At 43.0% G+C, this 24,236-nt stretch overlaps 1 protein-coding gene across 1 annotated transcript in view; it reads left to right on the forward strand.

Annotated features, from left to right (window-relative positions):
- The first annotated feature begins 10,882 nt into the window (after positions 1-10,882).
- LOC143930910 (5-hydroxytryptamine receptor 3A-like) overlaps positions 10,883-24,236 on the forward strand; it is a 79,947-nt gene continuing 66,593 nt past the window's right edge. The window contains exon 1 of the mRNA XM_077455598.1: positions 10,883-11,019. Coding sequence (XP_077311724.1) covers positions 10,974-11,019 — 46 coding nt within the window. The 5' untranslated portion in view covers positions 10,883-10,973. The remainder of the gene's footprint in view (positions 11,020-24,236) is intronic.

Here is a 24,236-nt window from a genome sequence, read left to right on the forward strand (position 1 = left end):
ACCTGCTTGCAATTTTTTACTTTTTTGTTTGGTCCCACTTCAATAAGCAATGAAGCAAGGATCAGGATAATGGCCCTGGAACATGTTCCTTTAAAAATCAAGTTGACACTGGTAGCTCCAATGTTTCTATCCTGACGGTTTCTCTTGGGGCTCCATGCACATTAGTGTATTTATAAGCTCAAAAAAGGCTAGAAAAGAAGAATGTTGAGTGAAAAATGCTGAGAATGGCATTTTCTGTGCCAGCTTTTGTAGCTTTTTTAGTAACTTTTAGAAGTGTTAGCATTTTATTAAGATTTTTACAGTACATGAAGAAAAAAAAAAAATGCTCCAGAAAACGCTACAAAAATGTATTTTTTTTCCGGTTCCTAGATGCTAAAAAGAAAAAACGCTAACAGCTTAATGTTGTCTGCATGGACACATAGGATAACACTATCCGCGTCTAGGAGCATAAAAAATGCTAATGTGCATGGAGCCTTGATTCACATGAAGTTAAGCAGTGCTGGTTTGCCAATAGGTGAAGTTTATGTAAGGATTTATGAACATAACAGTAGCAGATAACATACAGTGCAAGGCATGGTGGTCTTCAACCCACAGTTCCAGGGACTTCTATTGCTCTGGCTAACTACAGTAGGCAATTTAATAGGCAAATTTTGCCCATAGCCTGAGGTTAAGAGCTAGCGCTACTCCCTCATGCTTTTAATTAGGCATGGAGGAGTTGGAGCCAGGAACTTGGCTATGGGGACTGGTTACTAGTTGCATATCATGGGGACAATTGAGGACAGCTGTGACCTGGCACTACCAGCAATGGCATGCCTCCATTCCTTTTAGATAAATAAAGAAGAAAGTGTTGGGATTTTACATGAGGCATGTCTATGCGAAAAATTATATATATGGTTATGAAATTCATGTGATATAATCTAATTCAATTAAATGTCGCAATCGCGTGAGAAATTCATGATTGCTAGACACATAATAAATCAATTCATAATACTGATAATAATGGTAATATTGATAATATAATAATAATCATAATTATTAAAATAAAAAGATAACATATCAATCGATAATTATAGAATATTTGATACAGATAATCAGTAAGCATAATTGATGAGTATAAATCATAATAATCGTGATTAACACATTAAATGCAGAAGGACAACCTATATCCAGTATATAATATAATTGCATTTTTCACTCCTGATGATTGGCTACAGGCCATGAAAGGCGTAGAGTCTCCAATAATGAGCGTCAAGACAAGCTGGCTCTTATAATGAATTTTTAAATTTTCCAACACTATGTATTGACTTGTATATTGGATGTATGTTGTCCTTCTACATTGTGATGTGTTAATCATGATTATTATGATTTATATTCCCATCAATTATGCTTACAGATTACCTGTATCAAATATTCTATGGTTATTGATATGTTAATTATGTATTAAGTTAAAAAGATATGGTTATTATATTATTATTAATATTGCCATTATTATTATGATTATCATTATCAGTATTATGAATTGATTATGTGTCTAGCAATCGTGCATTTCTCACGTGATTGCGACATTTAATTACATTCGATGATATCACATGAATTTCATAACTGTGTATATATAATTTTTCCCATAGACATGCCTTATGTAAAGTTTCTTCTTTATCCATATTTAGTTGCATATCATAGTGACCCAGAATGCTCCCTGAGTGTTGAAAACAAAAAGCCAAACTAATGTTTGGAAACCTAGAGATTGTAGTTATGATACACTAATAACACAGCTCTAGGGGTTTTGATCTAAAAATCACGTATGCAAAATATTCAGGAGTATTTAATGCCGGCGCAACCCTCTCCCCGGCATTTTGCGCTGTGGTTTTTCCCAATGGTCCCTGACCCAGTACTGTGTCCTGTAAATAAATTAATACTTGGCTCAATTCACAAATCTAACACACCAGGATAAGGGTTCTTGTGTTAAAGCTTCATGAACTGAGCCATTAGTGAGATAAAATACTGATTCGATACAATTAAAGGCTTTTGATGGTTAAAGAGGGATTCCACCTACAAAAAAAATATTAAAAGCCAGCAGCTATAAATACTACAGCTGCTGACTTTTAATAAATGGACACTCACCTGTCCCGGGTTCCAGCGATGCCGGCAGCCGAGGCCGATCGATTGCTCGGCTCTTGGCTGCTGCCGCCACCATTCTAGGTGAGGGAATCAGGAAGTGAAGCGAATCAGCTTCACTTCCCGGTTCCCTACTGCGCATGCGCGAGTCGCGCAGCGCAATAGGAATTGTCCGCGCTGTCTCTGAGACCCGTGTGTGTCCCAGCAGACAGCGCGGCAGGACAGGAAATGGTGTTAACTCCCGTGGGAGTCTATGCCCGGAAGTGGGTGTAAATACCTGTCTTTGACAGGTATCTCCACCCTCCTCCCCCCTGAAAGGTGCCAATTGTGACACCGGAAGGGGGGAGGGTTCCGATCAGTGGAAGTTCCACTTTAGGGTGGAATCCCGCTTTAAGTGTCGGTTCACACTGAGGCAGCACGACTTGCAGAGACTGCCTCAGGCGACCTGGACACGACAGCTGCGGTGACTTGCAAAACGACTTCTCTATAGAAGTCAATGCAAGTCGCCCCCAAAGTTGTACAGGAACCTTTTTCTCGTGTCGCTCCGATTAGAATGGTTCCATTGTACAGAACGCTAAGTCGCCTGACAAGTCGTCCCAGTGTGAACCGGCACTAAAGGATAAGTTCACCTTTTTATGCAGAATTTCACTTTTCATAATAAATAGAAGCGTTTTCCAATGTCATTCCTGACCCAGCCCTCCCAATGAGCTTTTCTCTCTCACTTACCTCATTCACACGATATTTAGAATCTTGTCAGTCTTGTTGTACAGTAAAACCTTGGTTTGAGAGCGTTTTGCAAGACAAGCAAAATGTTTAAATACATTTTGACTTGATATACAAGCAATGTCTTGATATATAAGTAGCGCCTCGTCACAACTGAGCATAAAACAGAGGCGCCTCTAAGTGCAGCAATACGGTTACATTTAATGAAGGTACATTTAGCAACTCACATGGTTGATGATTAAATCAGTCACATCTAAGTATGCAAGCATCCGGGGTAAAGCTGTCCACACAGACTTTCCTCAGCACCGCCATCAACATCTTTCTTTCCATGCTGCGCTCCACGAGCGCTTCAAGCCTTGCTTTCAAAACGCTCTACTGCAGGGTAGTCTTCCCGGTCACAATTGCAGACTGACAGTGGTAAAAGCCAGTAGTGCGGAGGATGGTCTATGTGGACAGCTTTACCCCAGGTGCTTGCAAACTTAGATGTGCCTCTTTTAATCATCAACCATGTGAGTTACTAAATGTTGTATGTTCATTACATGTAACCATATTGCTACACTTAGAGGTGCCATCTTCTCTTTTATATTCTGTAGCTCCAGCTGAATTTTGCTTCTAATCCCCCTGTGAAGGATGCCATTAGTGGATGGACATTTTATGGTTACACAATCACATTGCTATAATATTTTTATATGGACTATAAGCTGAAGGACTTATGAATAAATAGTTGTGGAACGAATCATCTAAGTTTCCATTATTTCTTATGGGGAAATTCACTTTGATATACAAGTGCTTTGGATTACAAGCATGTTTCTGGAACGAATTATGCTCACAATGCAAGGTTTTAGACCCTTCTTCACACTGTTCAGCCCATAGCGTCAGCAGTAAAACGCAGCTATTTCTAGCGGCGTTTTACCCTCGGATTTGTGGCCCATTTTGGCCCCTAGCGGGCGCTTTTAACCCCCGCTAGTGGCCAAGAAAGGGTTAAAACCACCTGCAATGCACTGCAATAGCAGCATTTTGACAGCGGTATAGCCGCGCTGCCCCATTGATTTCAATGAGGAGCAGCGGTGGAGGAGCGGTAAACACACCGCTCCTTCACCGCCCCAAAGAAGCTGCTGGCAGGACTTTTCCTGACACCCTGCCAGCGCAACGCTCCAGTGTGAATGCCCTCGGGCATTCACACTGGAGACAATGGAGCCGCAGTTTGAGGGTGGATTGTAGACGCTATTTTTAACGCTATAGCGTCCGCAAAACGCCCTCAGTGTGACAGGGGTCCTACTGTATCTTTGAATAGATTTTCAGATTACATTGCTTCCTGTAGCTTGTATCAGTATTCGCTTCCTGTTAGGTCATCTCCCAGAAGCCATCACTTCCTTGTTGCATCACAGAAGAGGGCATGATCACCACTGTAGACCACACCTCTCTCATTACAGTACCACCTTCCACCCACTTCCTACACAATCTGATTGTACAATCGCCTTTAGATCTCCCATCAGCTATATAGTACAAGGGCCTGTCTGATTTGCTACAAATTGAATGGATTGTTCATGTGTGTCTTTCTACTCCATAATTCTGGTAAATCTAAAGGAAAGTGTACTGAGATTGTACAATCAGATTGTATAGTGTATGGCGACTTTATACACGTACATAGGAGGGAGTGGATGGAGACACTCAGTCATTAGGCCTCATTCACATCTCCACCTAACAAAAACTCACGTTCCCGCGTGTGTTTGTTTTGGAGTGTTTTCTCTCGTCACACATAGGGCGGTCTATTCAAGTGAATGGGCTGCCCTATGTGCAACAACCACCCCAGAGAAGCACCAGAACTATTTTTGGAGCGGCGCAGGGTGCTTTACCACAGTTCAGTGTGTATGCCGCACTTGGGGAGCCTTTAACATGTGATGACAAGACAAACACGGTGCACATTTGCAGCATTTATGAAATGCATGGCAAAGTGCACAATTTCTGTGCAGTTTGCCATGCGCTTGGAAACACACAATGTGAATGGAGCCTCATTGTTCTTGTGTAAACGCACCGATTTCACTTTCAGGTCCCATTCACACCTAGAGTAGTGGGGTGCATGTTTTTTGCTTTTTGGCCGGGTTCACACTGAAACTGGCTGCGGATCACACAGGAGCGCTGTGCGTCCCTGTTTCAGGGATGAATCAGGGCCGAATCTGTTCTAAAATGGAGCTAAAGACACACAGCGTTCCTGTGCAGTGCGCTCCGCAGCAGCAACAGAGATATGTGAACCGGCTCCATAGGGAGCCGGTCACATTCTCTTGCTATGCAAATTGGATGCAGTGAAATCCGCATCTAATTCACAAAGGTGTGAACCCAGCCTTACAGTGACACACATAGGGCAGCCAATCTAATTCAATGGGCTGCGCTCTACCTGGCAAAGTAGCTCATAGGACATATTTGTCAATTTGTTACTGCATTTGTCACCTGTTTTGTTCATGTGGCAAAAAGTGTGTTTTCTTCTGTGTTTGGCATGCCGTTAACAATTAATGACACTGAAAGCGCAACTCGTAATTTTAAGTGTATAAATGTGGCCATACACTATACAATCTGATTGTACAATCTCTCCACAATCTTTTTGATTTGCCAAAACGATATAATAGGAGGAGACACTATCAATCCAATCACTCTGTATCCAATGAGGCAGACTCTTGCACAACATCAGGGATGTTCCATGGGCTGCATGGAGTTTATCATGCACCAGGCTCCCACAATCGCTCGTGGCACACTGAGAACCGGGATCTGTGTGTATAAACACACAGTTTAAGGTTCTCTGAGGGGAGAAGAGACTGATCGTCTGTTCATACAAAGTATAAACAGCGATCTGTCATCTCCCCTAGACAGTCCCCTCCCACTTTCAGTTAGAACACAGTTAACCTCTTGATCGCCCCCTAGTGTTAACCCCTTCCCTGCCGGTGACATTTTTACAGTAATCAGTGCATATTTATAGCACTGATCCCTGTATAAATGCCAATGGTCCCAAAAATGCATCCAAAGTGTCCGCCATAATGTCGCAGTCCTGATAAAAATTACAGTTTGCCGCCATTACTAGTAAAAAAAATAAAAATAATAAAAATGCTATCAATTTATCCCCTATTTTTTAGAAGCTATAACTTTTTCAATCAATATACTCTTATTGTGATTTTTATTACCAAAAATATGTAGAAGAATACATATCGGTCTAAACTGAGAAAAATAATATTTTTTTTAAAAAGGGGATATTTTTTATAGCAAAAAGTACAAAATATTGTGTTTTCTTGCATCTGAATCGATGCAATGACAAAAAAAAGGGTGTGATATGAAGAATTACCACTGGGTGGTGATAACAGAACAAAGGTAGTGTGTGTGAGCAAATTATTTAAATGTTTTAAGTTTGTAAGAGCGCATACTTTATCCCTATTGCTTTCTCCCATACAAGTCATTGTTGATACAAAAGCAACCCTGATGCAGACTAAACACAGTAAGGTCCTGTATTGAACTTGCTTAACCACTTAAAGGGGTTGTAAAGGTAATTTTTTTATTTTCTACATAGGTTCCTCTAAGCTAGTGCATTGTTGGTTCACTTACCTTTTCCTTTGATTTCCCTTCTAAATGTTTTTTTGCTTTGTCTGAATATCTCACTTCCTGTTTCTCCTCAGTAAACTTCTCACCATCATTCGAGCTGGTGGTTAGTCAGCCAGAACAGCTTACTGAACAGCTTACTGAGGAGGAACAGGAAGTGAGAAATTCAGACAAAGAAAACAAAGAAAAAAAAACATTTAGAAGGGAAATCGAAGGAAAAGATAAGTGAACCAACAATGCACTAGCTTAAAGGAAGCTATGTAGAAAATAAAAAATTTACCTTTACAACCCCTTTAAGCCCCGGACCATTTTCCAGCTAAAGGACCAGGCCCCTTTTTGCGATTCGGCACTGCGTCGCTTTAACTGACAATTGCGCAGCCGTGCGACGTGACTCCCAAACAAAATTGGCGTCCTTTTTTCCCCCACAAATAGAGCTTTCTTTTGGTGGTATTTGATCACCTCTGCGGTTTTTAGTTTTTGCGCTATAAACAAAAATAGAGCGACAATTTTGAAAAAAATTCAATATTTTTTACTTTTTGCTATAATAAATATCCCCAAATCTACATATTTTTGATATATAATAATAATAATAAGCGTTTATTGATTGGTTTGAGCAAAAGTTATAGCGTCTACAAAATAGGGGATAGTTTTATGGCATTTTTATAAAAAAAAATTTTTTACTAGTAATGGCGGCGATCAGCGATTTTTTTTTTTATTTTTATTTTTTTTTTAATTGTGACTGCGACATTAAGGCGGACGCGTCGGACAATTTTGACACATTTTTGGGACCATTGGCATTAATAAAGCGATCAGTGCGATTAAAAATGCACTGATTACTGTAAAAATGTCACTGGCAGTGAAGGAGTTAAGTGTGTGTGTTTTTTTTTTTTTTACTGTAGGGGGCGTGGCTTGGTGTGTGACGTCACTGATTGTCTTTCCCTATGACAGGAAACAGACGATCAGTGACAGCCTCACTAGGAAGCACGGGGAGAGGTTTGTTTACACTTACCTCTCCTGATGGCAGTTTTTCCAGAGATAGTGGCTTTCCATCGGACCGCGGCTTCACCTTTTCCTTTGCCATCACGCTGGCCGACCCAGCAAACCGATCTGTGGAGAATGGTTTGTTACCCTCCGGCGAGCCCAGACCACGCCGGTGAGCAGGTCTGCAGTCCGGATTTAGATCAGGATCTCTTGGTGCAGCAGAGACATTGGCGCCTCCCATGCTGCACAGTTGCATCGATGGATGCCATCAGCTCCTCACTGCACCGGGGATCTCCAGTAGGCTCTTATTCTTTTTATCCATTATTCCAGCACTGGCTTGTGGATCAAGTTCCTTTATAATCGTCATTGAATAAACTTGTCATGTTCTTTATCACTGCCATTAAGGGATTTAACTTAATTTAACCCATTGAGCGCTGACATCCTTTGTTTTGTGTTGCTGAGAAATAACAGCGGCACTATTGCCTCCCGCTGCTGTCAATCAAAGTCAGTTATCCAATCAGGAGAGAGAGAGGGCGGAGCTGAACCACAGGTTCATGCCTGAATAAACACACGGAGCTGTAGCTCGGCTCAGGTGCAGACACTCGACAGGAGGGAGGGACCAGGAGCAGCGAATAGGGACCCGAAAAGAGGAGGATCCAGGCTGCCTTGTGCAAATCCACTGCACAAGGCAGGTAAGTATAACATGTTTGTTATTTAAAAAAACAAAAAACATTAAAATAACTTTTTGTGATGTCTATGTATATGAACCTTAAAGTATATGTAAACTCTCACATTTGTGTAGAGAAATATATAAAATAAATTATAAATACTAGTTTTCCCTTTTCTATATGTGATTACATGCCCTCTATTCTCAGCTGCATCAGAGAGCTGGGGGGGGGGGGGGGGAAACAACAGTACACTGGTCTTTTCAGTGTATGGCTGTGTGGGGAGCAAGACAAGTTTGATTATTGGAGGAGAGCAGGTTTCATTTTTAGCACCATGATGTGTTATCCTGCTTAATGTGGTCACTTTTTAAAAGAAAAGCAGAGGAAGCAACAAAGAGAACATGATACATTTCCATAAAAGTACATGGTACTTGGCATATTCTTTAATACAATCATGGCTATCAGAGGCCAACTTTTCCCAACAGTGAAAACTGTAACCTATATACCTATAACTCCCCCTCCCCCTGATGAAGAATATATTGTTGACTGCACTGCAGTCCTGTTACAGCTGGTTGTCCACTCTCTAGCCATCCTACGTCATCAAATGCAATGCAGGACTATCCACCACCTCTACAGGATGGGGGGAATTGTATGTGACGTCGTTGACAAGAAGAGTGGTGACAAGACCAATCTGGGTAGGGGGGAATTAGACCAATTTTACTAATTTTTTCTTTACCTTTCATTGAGTAACACAGAGATTCAGAGACCTTTTGAGTTATATTGCCGCCTGCAGGAGAATCGCAAACTGGCAAAAAAATAAAATAAAAAATGTGGCCATCCGAGTATAGCTATTCCCACTCCCAGTGTGTCTCAGTTTTTGCTGGACTAGAATGGACACCATTGCTCTGTAGAGGAAATAACATTTTTGCAAGCTACCCGCTCCTTCAATCAAGATTCCTGCTACATCACTGCTGAGCTGGTCCAGCTATCCAGATTGTGCTTGGCTAAGCCTGACTTTGAAGTGTTGTACCCAGACCCTGCTGGGCTGGACATGCAAAGCTAGAATGAAGTATGATTTTCTGGCGCTGGGCTCTGTATTCTAGTGTTTGAGACCAGTGTACAGTGTTAGTTAGCAGCAGATCTCTCTCCAAAGCCTTGGCACAAGCCCAGGTTTGACCTTGTCTCTGAAGACTCACTTCCTGAGAAGGCTTTTTGGGTTGAGCACCAGGAGCTACTTTGTTACTAGGTCTATTAGGCATCGGTTATAATTCTCGTTTTCCACTGGTTTCCAGCAGATGGAGTTAACACTGAGGCATTAAGAACTGATTCACTCTCTGCTCTCCCTTTCCTACTATTTATTGTTGTTGATTTAATAATGGCAGTGTCTTTTGCACTTTGGGTATTCATCAAAGTGCTGGTCCCTGTGCTAGTTTTGCTACACTCCAAGGGCATCGCTATTGTGAGATATTTAGACACCGTCCTGCTGAGGGAGCAGACGGAAAAGTTCCTGATCCCGCAATAGTCAGCACTGGAACCAACTCATTTGAATATCTTCTTCAAGACACAGCTCCGTTCCCCGGACTCTCCAGTCCAAGAGTCACCAGACTCTTCAATTCTGCAGGAAAGTCCTGGAACTTATGATGGTCTCATTTAAGGTAGTCCATTTATTTAGTTGCACTTCAGACCCCTACAACAAAACATTTTATTGTGGGACAAGTTAGTTGATTTCTTGTACAGACCAATTTGTTTGGTACTGAGGACCAGGAATCCTGCTCTGGAGCTGGGGAATTTCTTCCTTCAATTCCTCTGGAAAATCCTCCTGACATATGCCAGCCGTTCAGGTTGTGGAAGAGTCCTAGGTGCCTGACCAAAGAGAAGGAATCTTATCTCCTGATCAACATTCTGAAACTTTGACCAATTTGGCTGTTCCTGCAGGAAACAGAAGTCTTGCCACCACAAAAGAAGTGGAAGAAATCATACCTTGAGCAGAACTTCGTGGTTCAGCCTTGTCAGCTGTGTGCATTCCATGTGCAGGACAATTGGCAGGCAGACTTCCTCAGCCAGCAGCGCTTGAACCCAGGAAATGGCCCCTACAGCCTGAGGTGTTCCAGGACCAGTGGGCAGGCGGGGGATGCCAGATGTGGACTTTCCTGCTCTTAAATACAAGCTGGACAGGACAGGAAATGGCCCCTACAGCCTGAGGTGTTCCTGGACCAGTGGGCAGGCGGGGCATGCCAGATGTGGACTTTCCTGCTCTTAAATACAAGCTGGACAGGTTTGTCTCAAGGTTCAGGGATCCTCCAGTGCAGTTGTCTCCAAACTGTGGTCCTTTACTTACCTTTATCTGACTCTTGGGGTACTATTCCCCAAACTGACACCAACAATGAAGGGCCATTCATTCCACTTATGCCAACAGTGGGGCATAATTCCTCCCACTGACACCCATGATAGGGTTCTACCACTGATACCAGCGCTGGGGCACTTCTCCTTTCCACTGACACCAACAGTGTTGCAATATTTCTTTAATATATAGTTGTTGTTGCCCACTCCTTAGGTGGACTGCTTTTGGACATCCCAACAGTGTCTGTCCTTGACAGCAATTGTCTCTCAATGAACTCCCAGAAACCGATTTTAGAAGTAGGACAGAAAACCCATTATCATTGTTAAATTTAGCATATTCATTTTTAGCGTAATGATTTTCAAGGCTAAAGGAAATAAAGAGAACTGATCATATCAAGAGAGACTGACACGTAAACCACATTTGCATATACTGTATAGGTCAACTAGCTTCAGGTTTCATACATTTTTTTTTAAACAAGTTCATCCACTCTACGGATAATGTTATCAATGCTGAATGAGTTTTCAATACAGTTTGTCAGTTAGCCCCATTTCTGTCTTCTTGTTACAATGTCTCTGAACGGAGTGTTTGTGCTACTCATGGCTTCTTTAGTAGGTAAGTAATTCTCTTGGCACATAATGCTTTTTTTGGGGAAATAATTGCTTACTATTAACATTCGCAGTGACACTGGTCATTTAAAACTAACATGGATGACATTTATAAACAGCATCTCAAACACTGTACCTTCATTTTGAGATATTCATGGATTAAAATGCTAATTATGCTTAAATTGCTATTAATGATATTCTATCATGTTGAGTTATAAATATAGTATTTAAATACATAATTTAAAAATGTTCATATTTTAACTCCCAAGGATATTGGGACAACTTATTGGTAGATGAGGAAAATTAAATTTTAACTGTAGATAATAAAAAGAAATTACATTTATGCTGATTCTATTATTCATTGTTGAATAACCGAAGAAAAAAAAAGTATTAGTACACTTTCTAATACAATTTAACTCTACAGTTGAACAGATGCCTGTTGAGGAAAGGAAAGTGTAGTACTAGACTTGACCATAAATATTAACATACATCTTTACAATTTTAATATCACCGTTTTTCTATTTTCTTGAATTGTATCTAAAGCCAAAAACTTTTTTTTTTTTTTTTTTAAATAGTTTGGGGAAGAGTTAAAACCCCAGTCATGTTCTGTTTTTCTGTTTGTGTCTCATTTTGGAGAGGCTATTTTTTATAATTCCTGTCCCAGAGATAATATGAAGTAATAGGAGATCTCTCCAAAGTGAGGGGAATTTGCCTCTTAGACAATTGCCACCAAAACAAGTGTTCCCATTGGAATATTCCCCCTCACCTCTTGTTCTAGTGACAATGATTACCAGAACAAATAGAGCAGGGACACAGAAAGCAAAAAAATAAAAATAAAAAGCCTATATAGCCTATAACCCTTCCCACTCTTTCTTAAACCAAAATTAAAAAAATATCTTTAGATACAATGTAAACCCAAAGTTGCATTTTATGTAAAAAAAAAAAAAAAAACTGTCCACAAAGTGCCAATACATACAATTCTGCTAAAATAAGAGACATGTTGGATTCATTTTTAAAATTTAAAGCCAAAGTTGCATCTTATGTAAAAAAAAAGAAAATAAATCAGTGCACAAAGTTGTATAACTTTTCAAGCTTTACTGAAAAAAGAAACATTTGCATCAGTCCACAGAGGCTATGAGTTATTTAATATGCATTTTATCTTTTTTTTAACTCGCAAAATTTTTTTGCATTAGAATATTCACAGAAATAAATATTGCAGTGGTAATTAATCTTTATTTTTCCACATATAAATGCTACATTTCTAATAAGTCCTCTGTGTTTTATCTTATACATTCTTATTTTATGCCTCCTCTTCGTACTCTCTCCAATAGACACCAAGTAGAAACCTACTGTTAACATCAGCCCGAGGTCAGGAATAACAAATGGAATAGCTCAATGTTATTGCAGTATGTTTGATTTACCATGTCAAGCAGTTCTGATTATAGTGAATAGTTGGCATTGCTCTCCGTTATTTCCTTAATAATTATACATGGAGATACAATTATTGAAAGTGCCACAAATTAATATCATTAATTTCTTAATTGGAATTGTGGAAAACATTTTACTTTAGCCACTAGATAAATCTTATTAGCTAGCATTTTCTGGAATTACATTCAACACATAGGCGTGTACACAGGGTGTACCAGGTGTGCCCGGGCACACCCTAATCACCCAGTGTGGCGCAGATTCCCCCTGTGTAGACCCCTGATATTTTACCAAAGCCACCTAATGGGGCTCCTAAAAAAATTGTAAATAAAAAAAATAAAGATAATAAAAATAAAAACTACTGACAATGTTCACTGCCCTAATGACACCAAACTCTGCCCTACTGACACCGTCCATTGCTCTGCTGACACAGTCCCTATATATACACATGCACACTCAAGCAAATGTGTTTGAGCTTTTGGATGCACACCCTAATGCAATAGACTGCAATAGATTATGCACACCTATGGTTCAACATATGCCAAATGCCCATTTGTGCCTGCTTCTCTTTAGGCCTTTTACAGCTGGCTGTACTGTTATGTTACTGCACACACACTATATGCTGTTTTTTATACATTAAAATACATTGCATTCAGACAGCCCAGTCATTAAGAATGGTCTGCCAATGCACACCTACAGAACAAAAAATAGACCTACGTTTCTTTAATGCATTGTACCACAATGCGTGGTATATGTGTTGTTGCGCACTGCAGTGCAGGTCCCTTGGCACCTACTGTATTTGTACATTGGGGTACTATTCTAAATGAATGACACAGAACTCTACGTGCTGTGGTAACTTGTTGTAATTTGTACATTTTACTGTGCTGTGGTAACTTGTTGTAATTTGTGCATGTATTACTTCAATGTAATTGCACGTGTGAAGCCAATCCTGAGGTACTTCTGAAGTATCTTTTTGATTCTAAACACAAAGTACTAACTACTTAAAAAACAAACTAAAAAAATAGATTTCTGTAAATGTTGAACAATTTATTTTGCTTATTATTTAGTTGTTTTTTTTTCATTTGAGATTATGGAAATATGACTGAAAATGTATTACCATTGTGTATTTTTTGTTTTGTTTTTTGTTTTAAAGGTTTTAACATCCCCTCTTCTTCTCCTATGAAATAAATTATTTTTTGGTGCACATATAACCTTAATACAGGTCACCACTCCAATGTAATTATATCTTAAAAATGGAAACATATGCAAATATATTACTTGGTAATTGAGAAATTATAGAGGCTAAAAAAATTACATACAACACCAATTCACCTTTACTGATTTGTGCTGCCTTAAAATGACCTTTTAGGTTTCTCTATATCCCAAATGCAGCAATATAATTGACCAATAGATTGTCCAACCTATATTACTTATAAAAGTACAACTACATAATAATATTAAGCTGCTTAAAAAAACAATGTCCCACTAACAATTTCTTGTACTCTCATAACCCTGTGTATAAGAATCTTTATATTAAAGCAGTATTTAACATACAACCAAAAATTACTAATAGCCTTACTAGCTATTAGTGAACTTATTTTATGAGTTAATTTTAGTCTGTTTTTAATAAATCACCATTGGTAATTTAAAGCGGTAAAACACTATGTTGCTTTCTATTCCTTTTTATATATATACATAATCTTTATTTAAGGTGTTATACAGAAAAAAAGGGTCATAAATAAAATAAAATAAAAAGAAGAAATAAAACATAGAGAAATAACTAAACATTTTATAAAAGACTACATCGTTAACCAGTGAGCAGTATCGACCCTATCTTAAGCCTTGTACACACAATCGGATTTTTCCGACGTAAAATGTGTGATGACAGGCTGTTGGCAGAAAATCAGACCATTTGCATGCTCCATTGGACAATTGTCAGATTTTCCACAGACAAATGTTGGATGGCAGGATTTAAAATTTTCCACGGACAAATGTCTGTTGTTGGATTTTCCGTGTGTACATAAGTCCGTCGGACAAAAGTCCAAAGTACAAACACGCATGCTCGGCAGCAAGGACGAGCCAGAAGAGGTCAGTCTTGTAAACTAGCGTTCGTAATGGAGAATTAACATTAGTGACGTGGCATATAATGAAATGTCGAAATGCAGCGCACATTCTCGTCTTCTTTAATGGGATAATAATGAAGCTGCTTTGCTGGTGATTGTCATTTTAATGATGTTCATGCGGCCCATCAACGTAAAGATTTCCTTATCCCATGACTTTAGATCTGTACTCAGAGGTATGTAGTTGTATGTGTATAGGGTATCCAGTTTGCTCGTGAGGTGTATGCCGAGGTGTCGTATGGAGGAAGACGTCCAGGTAAAGGGGAATGAGCCTTTCAGAGCAGAGGCCATCGCTGGAGGGACAGTAATGGGCAGGATTTCCAAACTAATTACACCAAATCAGAAGTTGGAAAATTGCCTGTAGGCTGATAGTTCCTCTAGTAGGTTAGGCAGTGAGACAGTGGGGTTTACAATGTGGAAAAGAACATTGTTCACGTAAGTAAAGAGCTAATGTTCCGTGGGGCCTACAGGGATGTTCGGATTTGATCTTATTCTCCGCAGCAAGGGCTCCAGGACCAGGGAAAATAGTAGGGGTGAGAGTGGACACCCCTGTCTTGTGCCATTCCGAATAGGGAACACTGAGGATAGACCACCATTCACTTTTACCAGTGCTGTGGGAGACATGTAAGGTGCCGTAATCCATCGCAACATATGCGGGCCTAGGCCTAGCCTCCTTAGCACAGTCCTAAGGAAATCCCAGCCCACGCGGTCAAGCACCCTCTCTGTGTCAGTTGAGAGAATTAAATAGGGAGGCAGATGATCGTGTGTATGGGCCCAATGAATGAGCTGGAGAGCTCTGATGGAGTTGTCTCTTGCCTCCCGCCCTATTATAAACCCCTCTGGCCAGGGTGGACTATACCAAGGAGGAGGTGTTTAAGACGTTTGGCCAGGATCCTAGCAAATAGCTTCAGGTCTGTGTTCAATAAATAAATCTGCTGGTAATTCTGTGAGAGGCTATGATCCTTCCCCTCCTTAGGTAGGACTGAGATGTAAGCTAGCGGGGCCCCCAGCGGGAAGTGCTCAGTAGTAGAAAGAGAGTTAAAAGACATACACATAGGGGCCTGCATTTGTGTGAAAAACTTTAAGTAGTAGGCCTTCATATATCTGTCAGGACCAGGGCTCTTTCCGTTAGGGAAAGAGCGCACCGTAGCCAGCAGCTCGGCGGGAGTAATAGGAAGCTCCAAATCCATCTGCTGCTCAGAGGACAAGCTAGGGAAGCTTGAAGAGGAAAGATAAGCCTCGATGTGTGCTTGCTTCTGTTCGGTTGTCTGTTGGGGATGCGTTTGAGTCTGATGCCGCGTACACATGACCGTGTGTACACGGCATAAGTCATATAGGGCCACATAATAGTCATGAAACATTGATGCAATTCTTGAGGTGTGCTGGACCGGTTCACCTGAGGAGTGAAGTTTATGAATATGTGACGACATGTGATTTTTTTGTTTCTCTAAGTGCCCAAGCCAACATCCTCCCACGTTTGTTACCGTACTCGTAGTACTTGTGTGCCACATATCGCAACCGCCGTCTAATTTGGTGATCTAAGAGTTTAGAAGAGTGTGCATAATTCTGTCAAGGATCGGAACTCCTCTGGATCCGCCGTGTGCTTATGACCCAGTTTGGCTCAGTGCAGGGCCCCAAGGACCCGCTGAAAATCAGCCTGCCTCTCACTGTTCAGCTTGGAGCCCCAAGCAATGAAGGAGCCTAGCACTATTGCCTTGTGGCCCTCCCACGATATCCCATCTGTGACCTCCCCATTAGCTTTTTCAGTAAAGTAGTTGGTTAAAGTCTCCTCTATCCCTGTCACTACCCAGAGATCATCCAGCGGGTTCTCATTAAGCTTCCAATGCCAGGTCCTGGCTGAATGGTGAGGCAATGAAAGCATGAGGGTCACTGGGGCATGGTCAGACATGGTGATCTGTTCTATAGTGGAGTCCATCAGCAGGTGCAAGGTAGTTTGGTCTGTCAGCAGAAGGTTGATTCGTGTGTATACCCAGTGAATCTTGGAATAGTAACTATAATCTCTTGCTGGAGGGCACTGCATGCCTCGGAAATCGACCAATGCGTGTGTCAGAAACCCTGAATCAGACCGAGACAGAAGTACAATTAAATCACACTTGTTTATTAAATAAAAAATAAAAAGGTAAATAGAAAAAGCCTAGTCAAAGCATAGCCAGAGTCCAGTAACCGGATAGAGTAGTCAGCCAGGCCAGAGTTCAATAACCAGATTGGGTAATCAGCCAGGCCAGAAGTCAGGGATCAAAGCAGAGCAACAGCAAGCAGGATAAGGAGTCAGAAGGGATTTCAGCAAGCCAGTCTTTAAAAAGAGCCGCAGGAGATGGTTTCTTGTGATGCGCCCACGGAACCTACGGGAGTCAACCATGGATTGTACGTCATACTCCTCACGGTTCTCAACCTGAATAGGGTGAGGGCGTGACACCGAGGTGGTAAATCGGTTACAGACCAATGGTTTCAATAAGGAGGATGTGCATACTAGGAGGAAGGTCCAACGCGTAAGCCACTGGGTTAATCCTGCGAAGGATACGGAAAGGCCCAATAAACCGAGGTGCAAACTTCAGTGAGGGAACACGAAGCTGGAGGTTGCGAGATGACAGCCAGAACCTGTCCCCAACCTGGTAGGAAGGCGCAGGCAGGCGTCTACGGTCAGCATGGAGTCTGTACCAATCATTAGCATGACGCAAAGCCTCCTCGACTTGTACTCAAGTGGAACGAAGACCACAAAGATGCTCCTCTAACGCAGGAATACTCTGCGGAACAAACGAGTCAGGCAACATGGAAGGTTGGAAACCATAATTCGCCATAAATGGTGACAATCGGGATGCAGAATTCAAGGCACTGTTGTGCGCAAACTCTTCCCATGGTAATAGGTCTGACCAGTTGTTATGGTGGTCAAAAATATAGCAAAGTAGGAATTGCTCCAAGGACTGATTGGCTCGCTCTGCAGCCCCATTAGACTGCGGGTGATACGCAGAAGAGAAAGCAAGCTGGATTCCCAACTGTGCACAAAAGGCTTGCCAGAACTGGGAGACAAACTGACTGCCCCTGTCCAAGACAATAACCTTGGGTAGCCCATGTAAACGAAAGATCTCCAGAGCAAAAATGAAAGCCAGTTCCTTAGAGGTAGGCAACTTCTTAAGTGGAATACAATGACACATCTTTGAGAACCGGTCAACCCCCATAAGGATAACAGTGTTGCCTTGGGAGTTGGGCAACTCCACAATGAAATCCATTAACAGGTGAGTCCAGGGCCTCTCTCCATTGGGTATGGGTTGTAGGAGGCCCACTGGAAGGTGTTGTGGAGTCTTACTCTGAGCACACATGGGACAGGCAGCTACAAAGGCAGTAACATCAGCCTGTAGACTAGGCCACCAGAATTGTTGGGAAATGGCCCAAATTAGTTGATTCTTCCCAGGATGGCCAGCTGCCTTGGGAGAATGGTAAGTCTGGAGCACAGCAGTACGGAGACTCTCTGGGACAATGCAGCGGTCACAAGGTTTCTCAGGAGGACCATGGACCCGAGCAGCAAGAATTTTTGTCACCCAAAGGAGAAGTAAGACTGGTGTGAACCATAGCCAAGATACGATCAGGAGGAATCATAAGAACTGGAACAGACTCCGACTTGGAAGTGGAGGAAAATTGTCGTGACAAGGCATCAGCCCTTACATTCTTAGTACTGGGTAAGAATGAGACAATGTAATTAAAGCTTGACAAGAAAAGAGCACATCACCCCCTTCTGGGAGAGAGTCGCTTAGCCGCAGACAAGAATGTAAGATTCTTATGGTCAGTAAGAATAAGAACAGGCACAGTGGTACCTTCAAGGAGATGTCTCCATTCTTTCAGGGCTAAAATGATCGCCAACAGCTCTCTGTCACCAACCTCATAATTGCACTCAGCAGGTGACAATTTCTTGGAAAAGGAGCCACATGGATGCATAGTGCTCTCAGAGTTAGGATGTTGAGACAGAAGGGCACCAACTCCAGTCTCAGAAGCATCAACTTCTAGGATAAAAGGCAACGTAGGATCAGGATGCGCCAACATAGGAGCAGAAACAAAAGCAGCCTTGAGAGTCTCAAAGGCCTTAATGGACTCCGGAGACCAACTCTGTGGGTTACCGTCCTTTCTGGTCATATCAGTCAGGGGCTTGACCAGAGACAAGAAGTTACGAACAAACTTCCGATAGTAATTGGCAAAACCCAGGAAATGCTGCAGAGGACGTAAACCCACAGGTCAAGGCCACTGTAGGACTGCAGAAAGTTTCTCTGGGTCCATCGAAAAACCAGCAGTGGAAATGACATGCCCAGGAAAGTAACCTGTTAATGATGGAACTCGTACTTCTCCAGTTTACAATAGAGATTGTTCTCTCTAAGTTTCTGAAGCACACAACAGATATTTGTGTGGTGGCTCTCCAGAGACTTGGAAAATATGAGGATATCATCAAGATAAACCACCACACATAACTGCAACAAATCTCAGAGGACATCGTTAATAAATTCTTGGAAAACTGAAGGGGAGTTACAAAGGCCAAAAGGCATTACCAGGTATTCATAATGGGAACAGAGGGGCAGCAGACTGAGTGCAGTATAAATCATATATTTAATAAAAACAAGTAGTAACTCACAGGTTAAATTAGATGAGTTCAGTATGCAGTGAAAATCGCCAGTCCTGGAGTCTCATAAATGTCTTCCCTTTGCAGCCTGGGGCACTGGTGTGATCTTACAGGGATCCAGAAAATGCTGGGAACCAGGAGGCAGGAAACAAGAAGCAGCTGGTCGTGACTTCACAGGAACAGGAAGTGTGATTATTCACAGTGGCAAGGAATGGTAATGCATTTCGAAGCTACAGCTTCTTCATCAGACCATTCATAATGGCCTGTTCTGGTATTAAACTTAGTTTTCCACTTGTTGCCCTCCTTAATGCGCACAAGATTGTATGCCCCTCTCAAGTCAAGCTTTGTGAAAACCGTTGCTCCCTTGAGGCGGGCAAATAACTCTGTAATCAATGGAATTGGGTAAGCATTCTTAATCGTGAGACGATTGAGACCCCTATAATCTATACAAGGTCTCAGTTCACCGCTCTTCTTCTTCACAAAGAAGAAACCAGCACCAACAGGAGACGAAGATTTGCGGATGAAACCTCGAGAAAGTGCATCAGCAACATACTCCTCCATGGCTTTATCCTCCAAGACCGACAAAGGGTAAACCTGGCAACGAGGAGGTATGGCACCAGGTTGAAGGTCAATTGCACAATCATAAGACCGGAGTGGAGGCAAACTACCGGCTTGACCTTCACCAAAGACATCGCTAAAATCGCGGTACTCCTCCGGCAGGGAGGGGAGTGAAGAGTTGCACAGGACCTTGGATACCTTCAGGAAGCATGTCTCACTGCATTGTGGTGACCAGGAGAGAACCTCAGCACGAAGCCAATCAAAAGAGGGGTTCTGCCTCTGTAACCAAGGATAACCAATGGAATGTCGGGGGGCGTGGCCGGATGGAGGAGTGCGAGTGAGTGAGAGAGGGAATCCAGTTGCACCATCCCTGCCTCCCGTCAATCTCCCCAATGGTAATTTTGAGCGTATGATGAGAAGCGCCTACCGCCTGATGGGACTTGCTGTCCGTGGTGCTTCCTTGCCCCTTCCTTGCTGAGCTGAGCCCTGAGTGCTGTGAGTCGACTCAGAGGAGCGTTCGTGCTCCCGAAGTGAACCGAAGGAGTTCTCGCCGCTGCCCGGGTTCTCGCGAGATTCCCCAGCAGCACAGTGGAACGCAGCGCTCCGAAGAAGTCGGGGAAATCTCGCCGCCGGCTGAGCTGGGACCCTGGTGCGATACAGCCAACTGGGGAAGAACGGCGCGCTGTGGAAGACCTGACCCTACCTTCGCTTATCAAAAGAGCCTGCATTAAAACGAGTGAGGGAGCCTCTGAACAGCCTGTGGCAACGGCCTAGGCGGACGGTAAAGGACTGGCACAATAACGAGGAGAGAGTGGGGAGGGGGGGAGAGGAGGTAGGGGGGAAGCATAAGGAAAGAGAGGAGAAAAAGGAGAGAGAAAAGGGGTTGCCGATAGCGACGCTAACAACACAGCAGTAGCAGCAGCTGGCTTGAGAGCGGTGAAGCGGTTTGTCCCCCCCTCCCCTTCTTACAGCACTATTAAAGTTCACTCCTATATGGACAACTAGTTTGGTGGACTAAGGACATTGCATTTAAACACTCCCGGCAGAGTGGACAGATGGGAAGTTGAGAAATTGGAGATAAGGCGGTTGTTGTGTTCCCTTCCTCCTCTGTTTTCTCTCTCCTCCTCTCTTTTTTTTTTTCTTTTGGAGGACCTGGGTATTAGTCCTGCTATTGGCTAATCTCTCCGCTGGCTGATCGTTCCTTTGGGTCCTATTATCCAGCAATATAAGTCTGTGATTATGCTAAGCAAGAGGTCCACCGAAGATATGCCGCATGGTGAGGGGAGCCAGAAAACTCGGGCAGCTAAAGAGAAAGCGAACCTGGTCTCTGCGGCGGCAACAGCCGCAAAACTTGAACGTTTTGCTCATGCGACTTCACCGCCAAAGGGAGGCCACCATTAGCTAGCGGGGCAAACAAAGTCGATGGGTGTAACTTCAGATAGGAGAAGCACCAGTCAATTGGCACCAAGCTCCGCCACCCCAAGTACCAGGAAAAATGCAAGCAACTCAGGTTTGTTGGTAAGGCAGCTCACAGTGTAGCAAATCCTGCAGAACACCCCGAGATTGAGGAAGGCGGACCCACATTGCAGGATATATTTCAGGCAATTAATGAGTGTAAAGACTATTTCTGGCCTCAATAACCAGTTGAGTAGTATCAAGAATGAATTACACTCCATGAGCCAATTGCTGAGCAATACAGTAGAAAGAACTACCACACTTGAAGGAAGATTAAGCACGGTTGAGGATGAGCTATCCCTATTACAACAAAAAATTATGGCATTACAGAACCAAATTTCTATGCAGGCATCTAAAATAGATGAAATGGACAATAGAAATCGCAGGAATAATGTGAGTCTGGTAGGTCTGCCAGAAGGTAGTGAAGGCTCTAACCCTATAGCCTTCCTGGAAAGCTGGCTTAAAGAGCTCCTAGGGGATACCCCTTTCTCTCCACTCTTTGCTATAGAAAGGGCCCATAGAGTCCCTGCTAGGTCCCGGCAGCCAAATAAACGCACCAGACCATTGCTATTTAAGTTGGTGAACTACAATGACCGGATGATTCTGCTGCGAAAGACTAGAGAAATGAGGGACATTTTCAATAAGGGGACTAGAGTGTCGTTCTATTCGGACTTTTCACCGGACTTACAGAAGAAGTGGGCAGAGTTTATCCCTGTCAAGCGTATTCTTCAAAAACATAAGATAATTTATGCTTTGCTGTACCCGGCTCGACTACGGTTGACCGCTCTGGGCTCAACCTTACTCTTCAATACTCCGATTGAGGTTGAGAGGTGGTTGGAAGAACACAAAGGGGACCTTTAAGACTGTAATGCTTAAGAAATTAAAAAACCTTTCCCTTCCCCCCCCCCTTTTTTTTCTTGAATTAGTTATAGTGAATAATAGACAAGAGACGTGGTAAATGTAGTGTGATTCACTAGTAGATGTGAAAATATCAGCTGAAGGGTGCTTAGTAGTGATGGCCGAACGGTTCGCCCGGCGGTCGTTTCGCGGCGAATTTCGGACGTTCGCGGTCCGCTCGTTCGGCGGACTATTGGCGTCGTTCGCCCTTACGTGTTTAATGTGTAAAAGAACTTTGACCTATGATGACACATCCATCATGGGGTACAGGACAGCCAATTGAGACATGACAGCACATGAACACTTGGACATTCCCCATAACTTATAAATACACCCGATCCGGCGGCCATTTTACATTCTTTCTTCTGTCACTATAGGGAAAGGTTGCTCTTTGGAGCAGGGACAGATAAAACGCTAGCTATTTGGTACACAAAAGTTCTTTTCAGCACTGGTATAGGTGTTAGGTGTATATAGGTTTGCTGTGCTACTGATTCTTGCAGCAGCCTGAGTGTCTTTTGTCAGTTTAGATAAAGGGACAGAGCGCTGTGTCTGCTGCTATTTTAGGGACAGCCAGATTAGTCATCATCATCATCATCATCATTAGCTGTTACTATCAGGTCCACAAAAGAGCTATTCGAGTAACCAGTAATTGTTCCAGTCTCCTCTGTTTTGCCAGTTTGTATAGGGACAGGAAGGAAGCAGTGTGTCAGGCAGTGAGGGTCAGTTTAAAGAGTTGCTGTTACTATTAGTTCCACAAAGGTTCTTTTCAGGACTGGTATCAGTGGTACGGTAATAGGCTTGTACACGTATAATATTCTTTCTTCCAAATATAGAAAGAATATTATACTTGACTGCTGCCCTTCTGCTGCAGTCTGCTAATCATTCACAACTCACTTGTTCCACAAAGCTCTTTATCAGGACTGGTAACTTGGTCTGTGTAGGGTGCTACAGTACATAGGGTTGAGTGCGGTACAGTCTGCTGTTCTGTAAGGACCGCTATCGGTCCACAATACATAGGGTTGAGGTGCACCACTGCTGACCGCTGCCCTATACTGCAGCAGTCCTTCAGCAGTATAGGGACTGACGTACAGTCTGCTAATCAGTCACACACAACCTACTTGGTCCTCAAAGGTCCTTATAAGGACTGGTAACTTGGTGAAGGGTGCTACAGTACATAGGGTTGAGTGAGGTACAGTCTGCTGTTCTGTAAGGACCGCTATCGGTCCACAATACATAGGGTTGAGGTGCACCACTGCTGACCGCTGCCCTATACTGCAGCAGTCCTTCATCGGTATAGGGACTAACAGTTTTGTCACAGGGTGATTTAAAAAATGACAGGCAGAGGAAGAGGCAGGCCCTTCCGCAGGGGTGGTAGGGGTGGGGCAGGAGCACCAGCCTTGAGCCAAAGTGGGAAGTTGCAGAAGGTGCGTTCAATTACTTTAAAGGACGCACCAGACTTGGTTGAGTGGCTCACTCAGCCTTACTCTTCTGCACCCTCCTCATCCTCTCGATCTGCACCCTCTTCTTCACTCTCTGCTATGTGCACCCCCAAAGACACTACCACCAACAACACCCCCACCACCACCACCACATACCTTCCGCTTGAGTCACAGGAATTATTTTCCGATCCATATCAAGAGGACATTTCTGATGCGCAGCCACTCTTGGTATTGGATCAGGAAGAGGAGATAGCAACAACCGCTACTCAGCAGTCTGACGACAGTACCCAGATCAGCCCAAGGAGGAGGTTGGTCCCCGGTGTTGCTGCCTACTCCGAGATCTCTACTTATAGCGGTGGGGAAGGTGACGTTGATGATGACGTGTCTAGTGATGTCACGTGGGTGCCCACAAGAGAGGAAGAGGAGGGGAGTTCAGAGGGAGATATGGACCAGCAGATAGGGAGGAGAAGCAGGACTAACTTACATTGCACAGGAGGGACAAAGCAGACTGCAAATGTATCAGGAGCGAGTCATCGACCATGTACGTTCACATCTGGCGCTCCCAGGACACCGGCACATGGCTCCGCAGTGTGGGCTTTTTTTAACGTGTCCGCTGCTGACAATAGCGTTGCCATCTGCAATCTTTGCAGTCAACGCATTAGTCGCGGTAAGCCCAACACTCACCTAGGGACGACCGCCTTAAGAA

The sequence above is a fragment of the Lithobates pipiens genome, unplaced genomic scaffold (genome assembly GCF_037356315.1).
Source record: "Lithobates pipiens isolate NorthernLeopardFrog02 unplaced genomic scaffold, aLitPip1_a1.2 Scaffold_10, whole genome shotgun sequence".
NCBI lineage: Eukaryota > Metazoa > Chordata > Amphibia > Anura > Ranidae > Lithobates > Lithobates pipiens.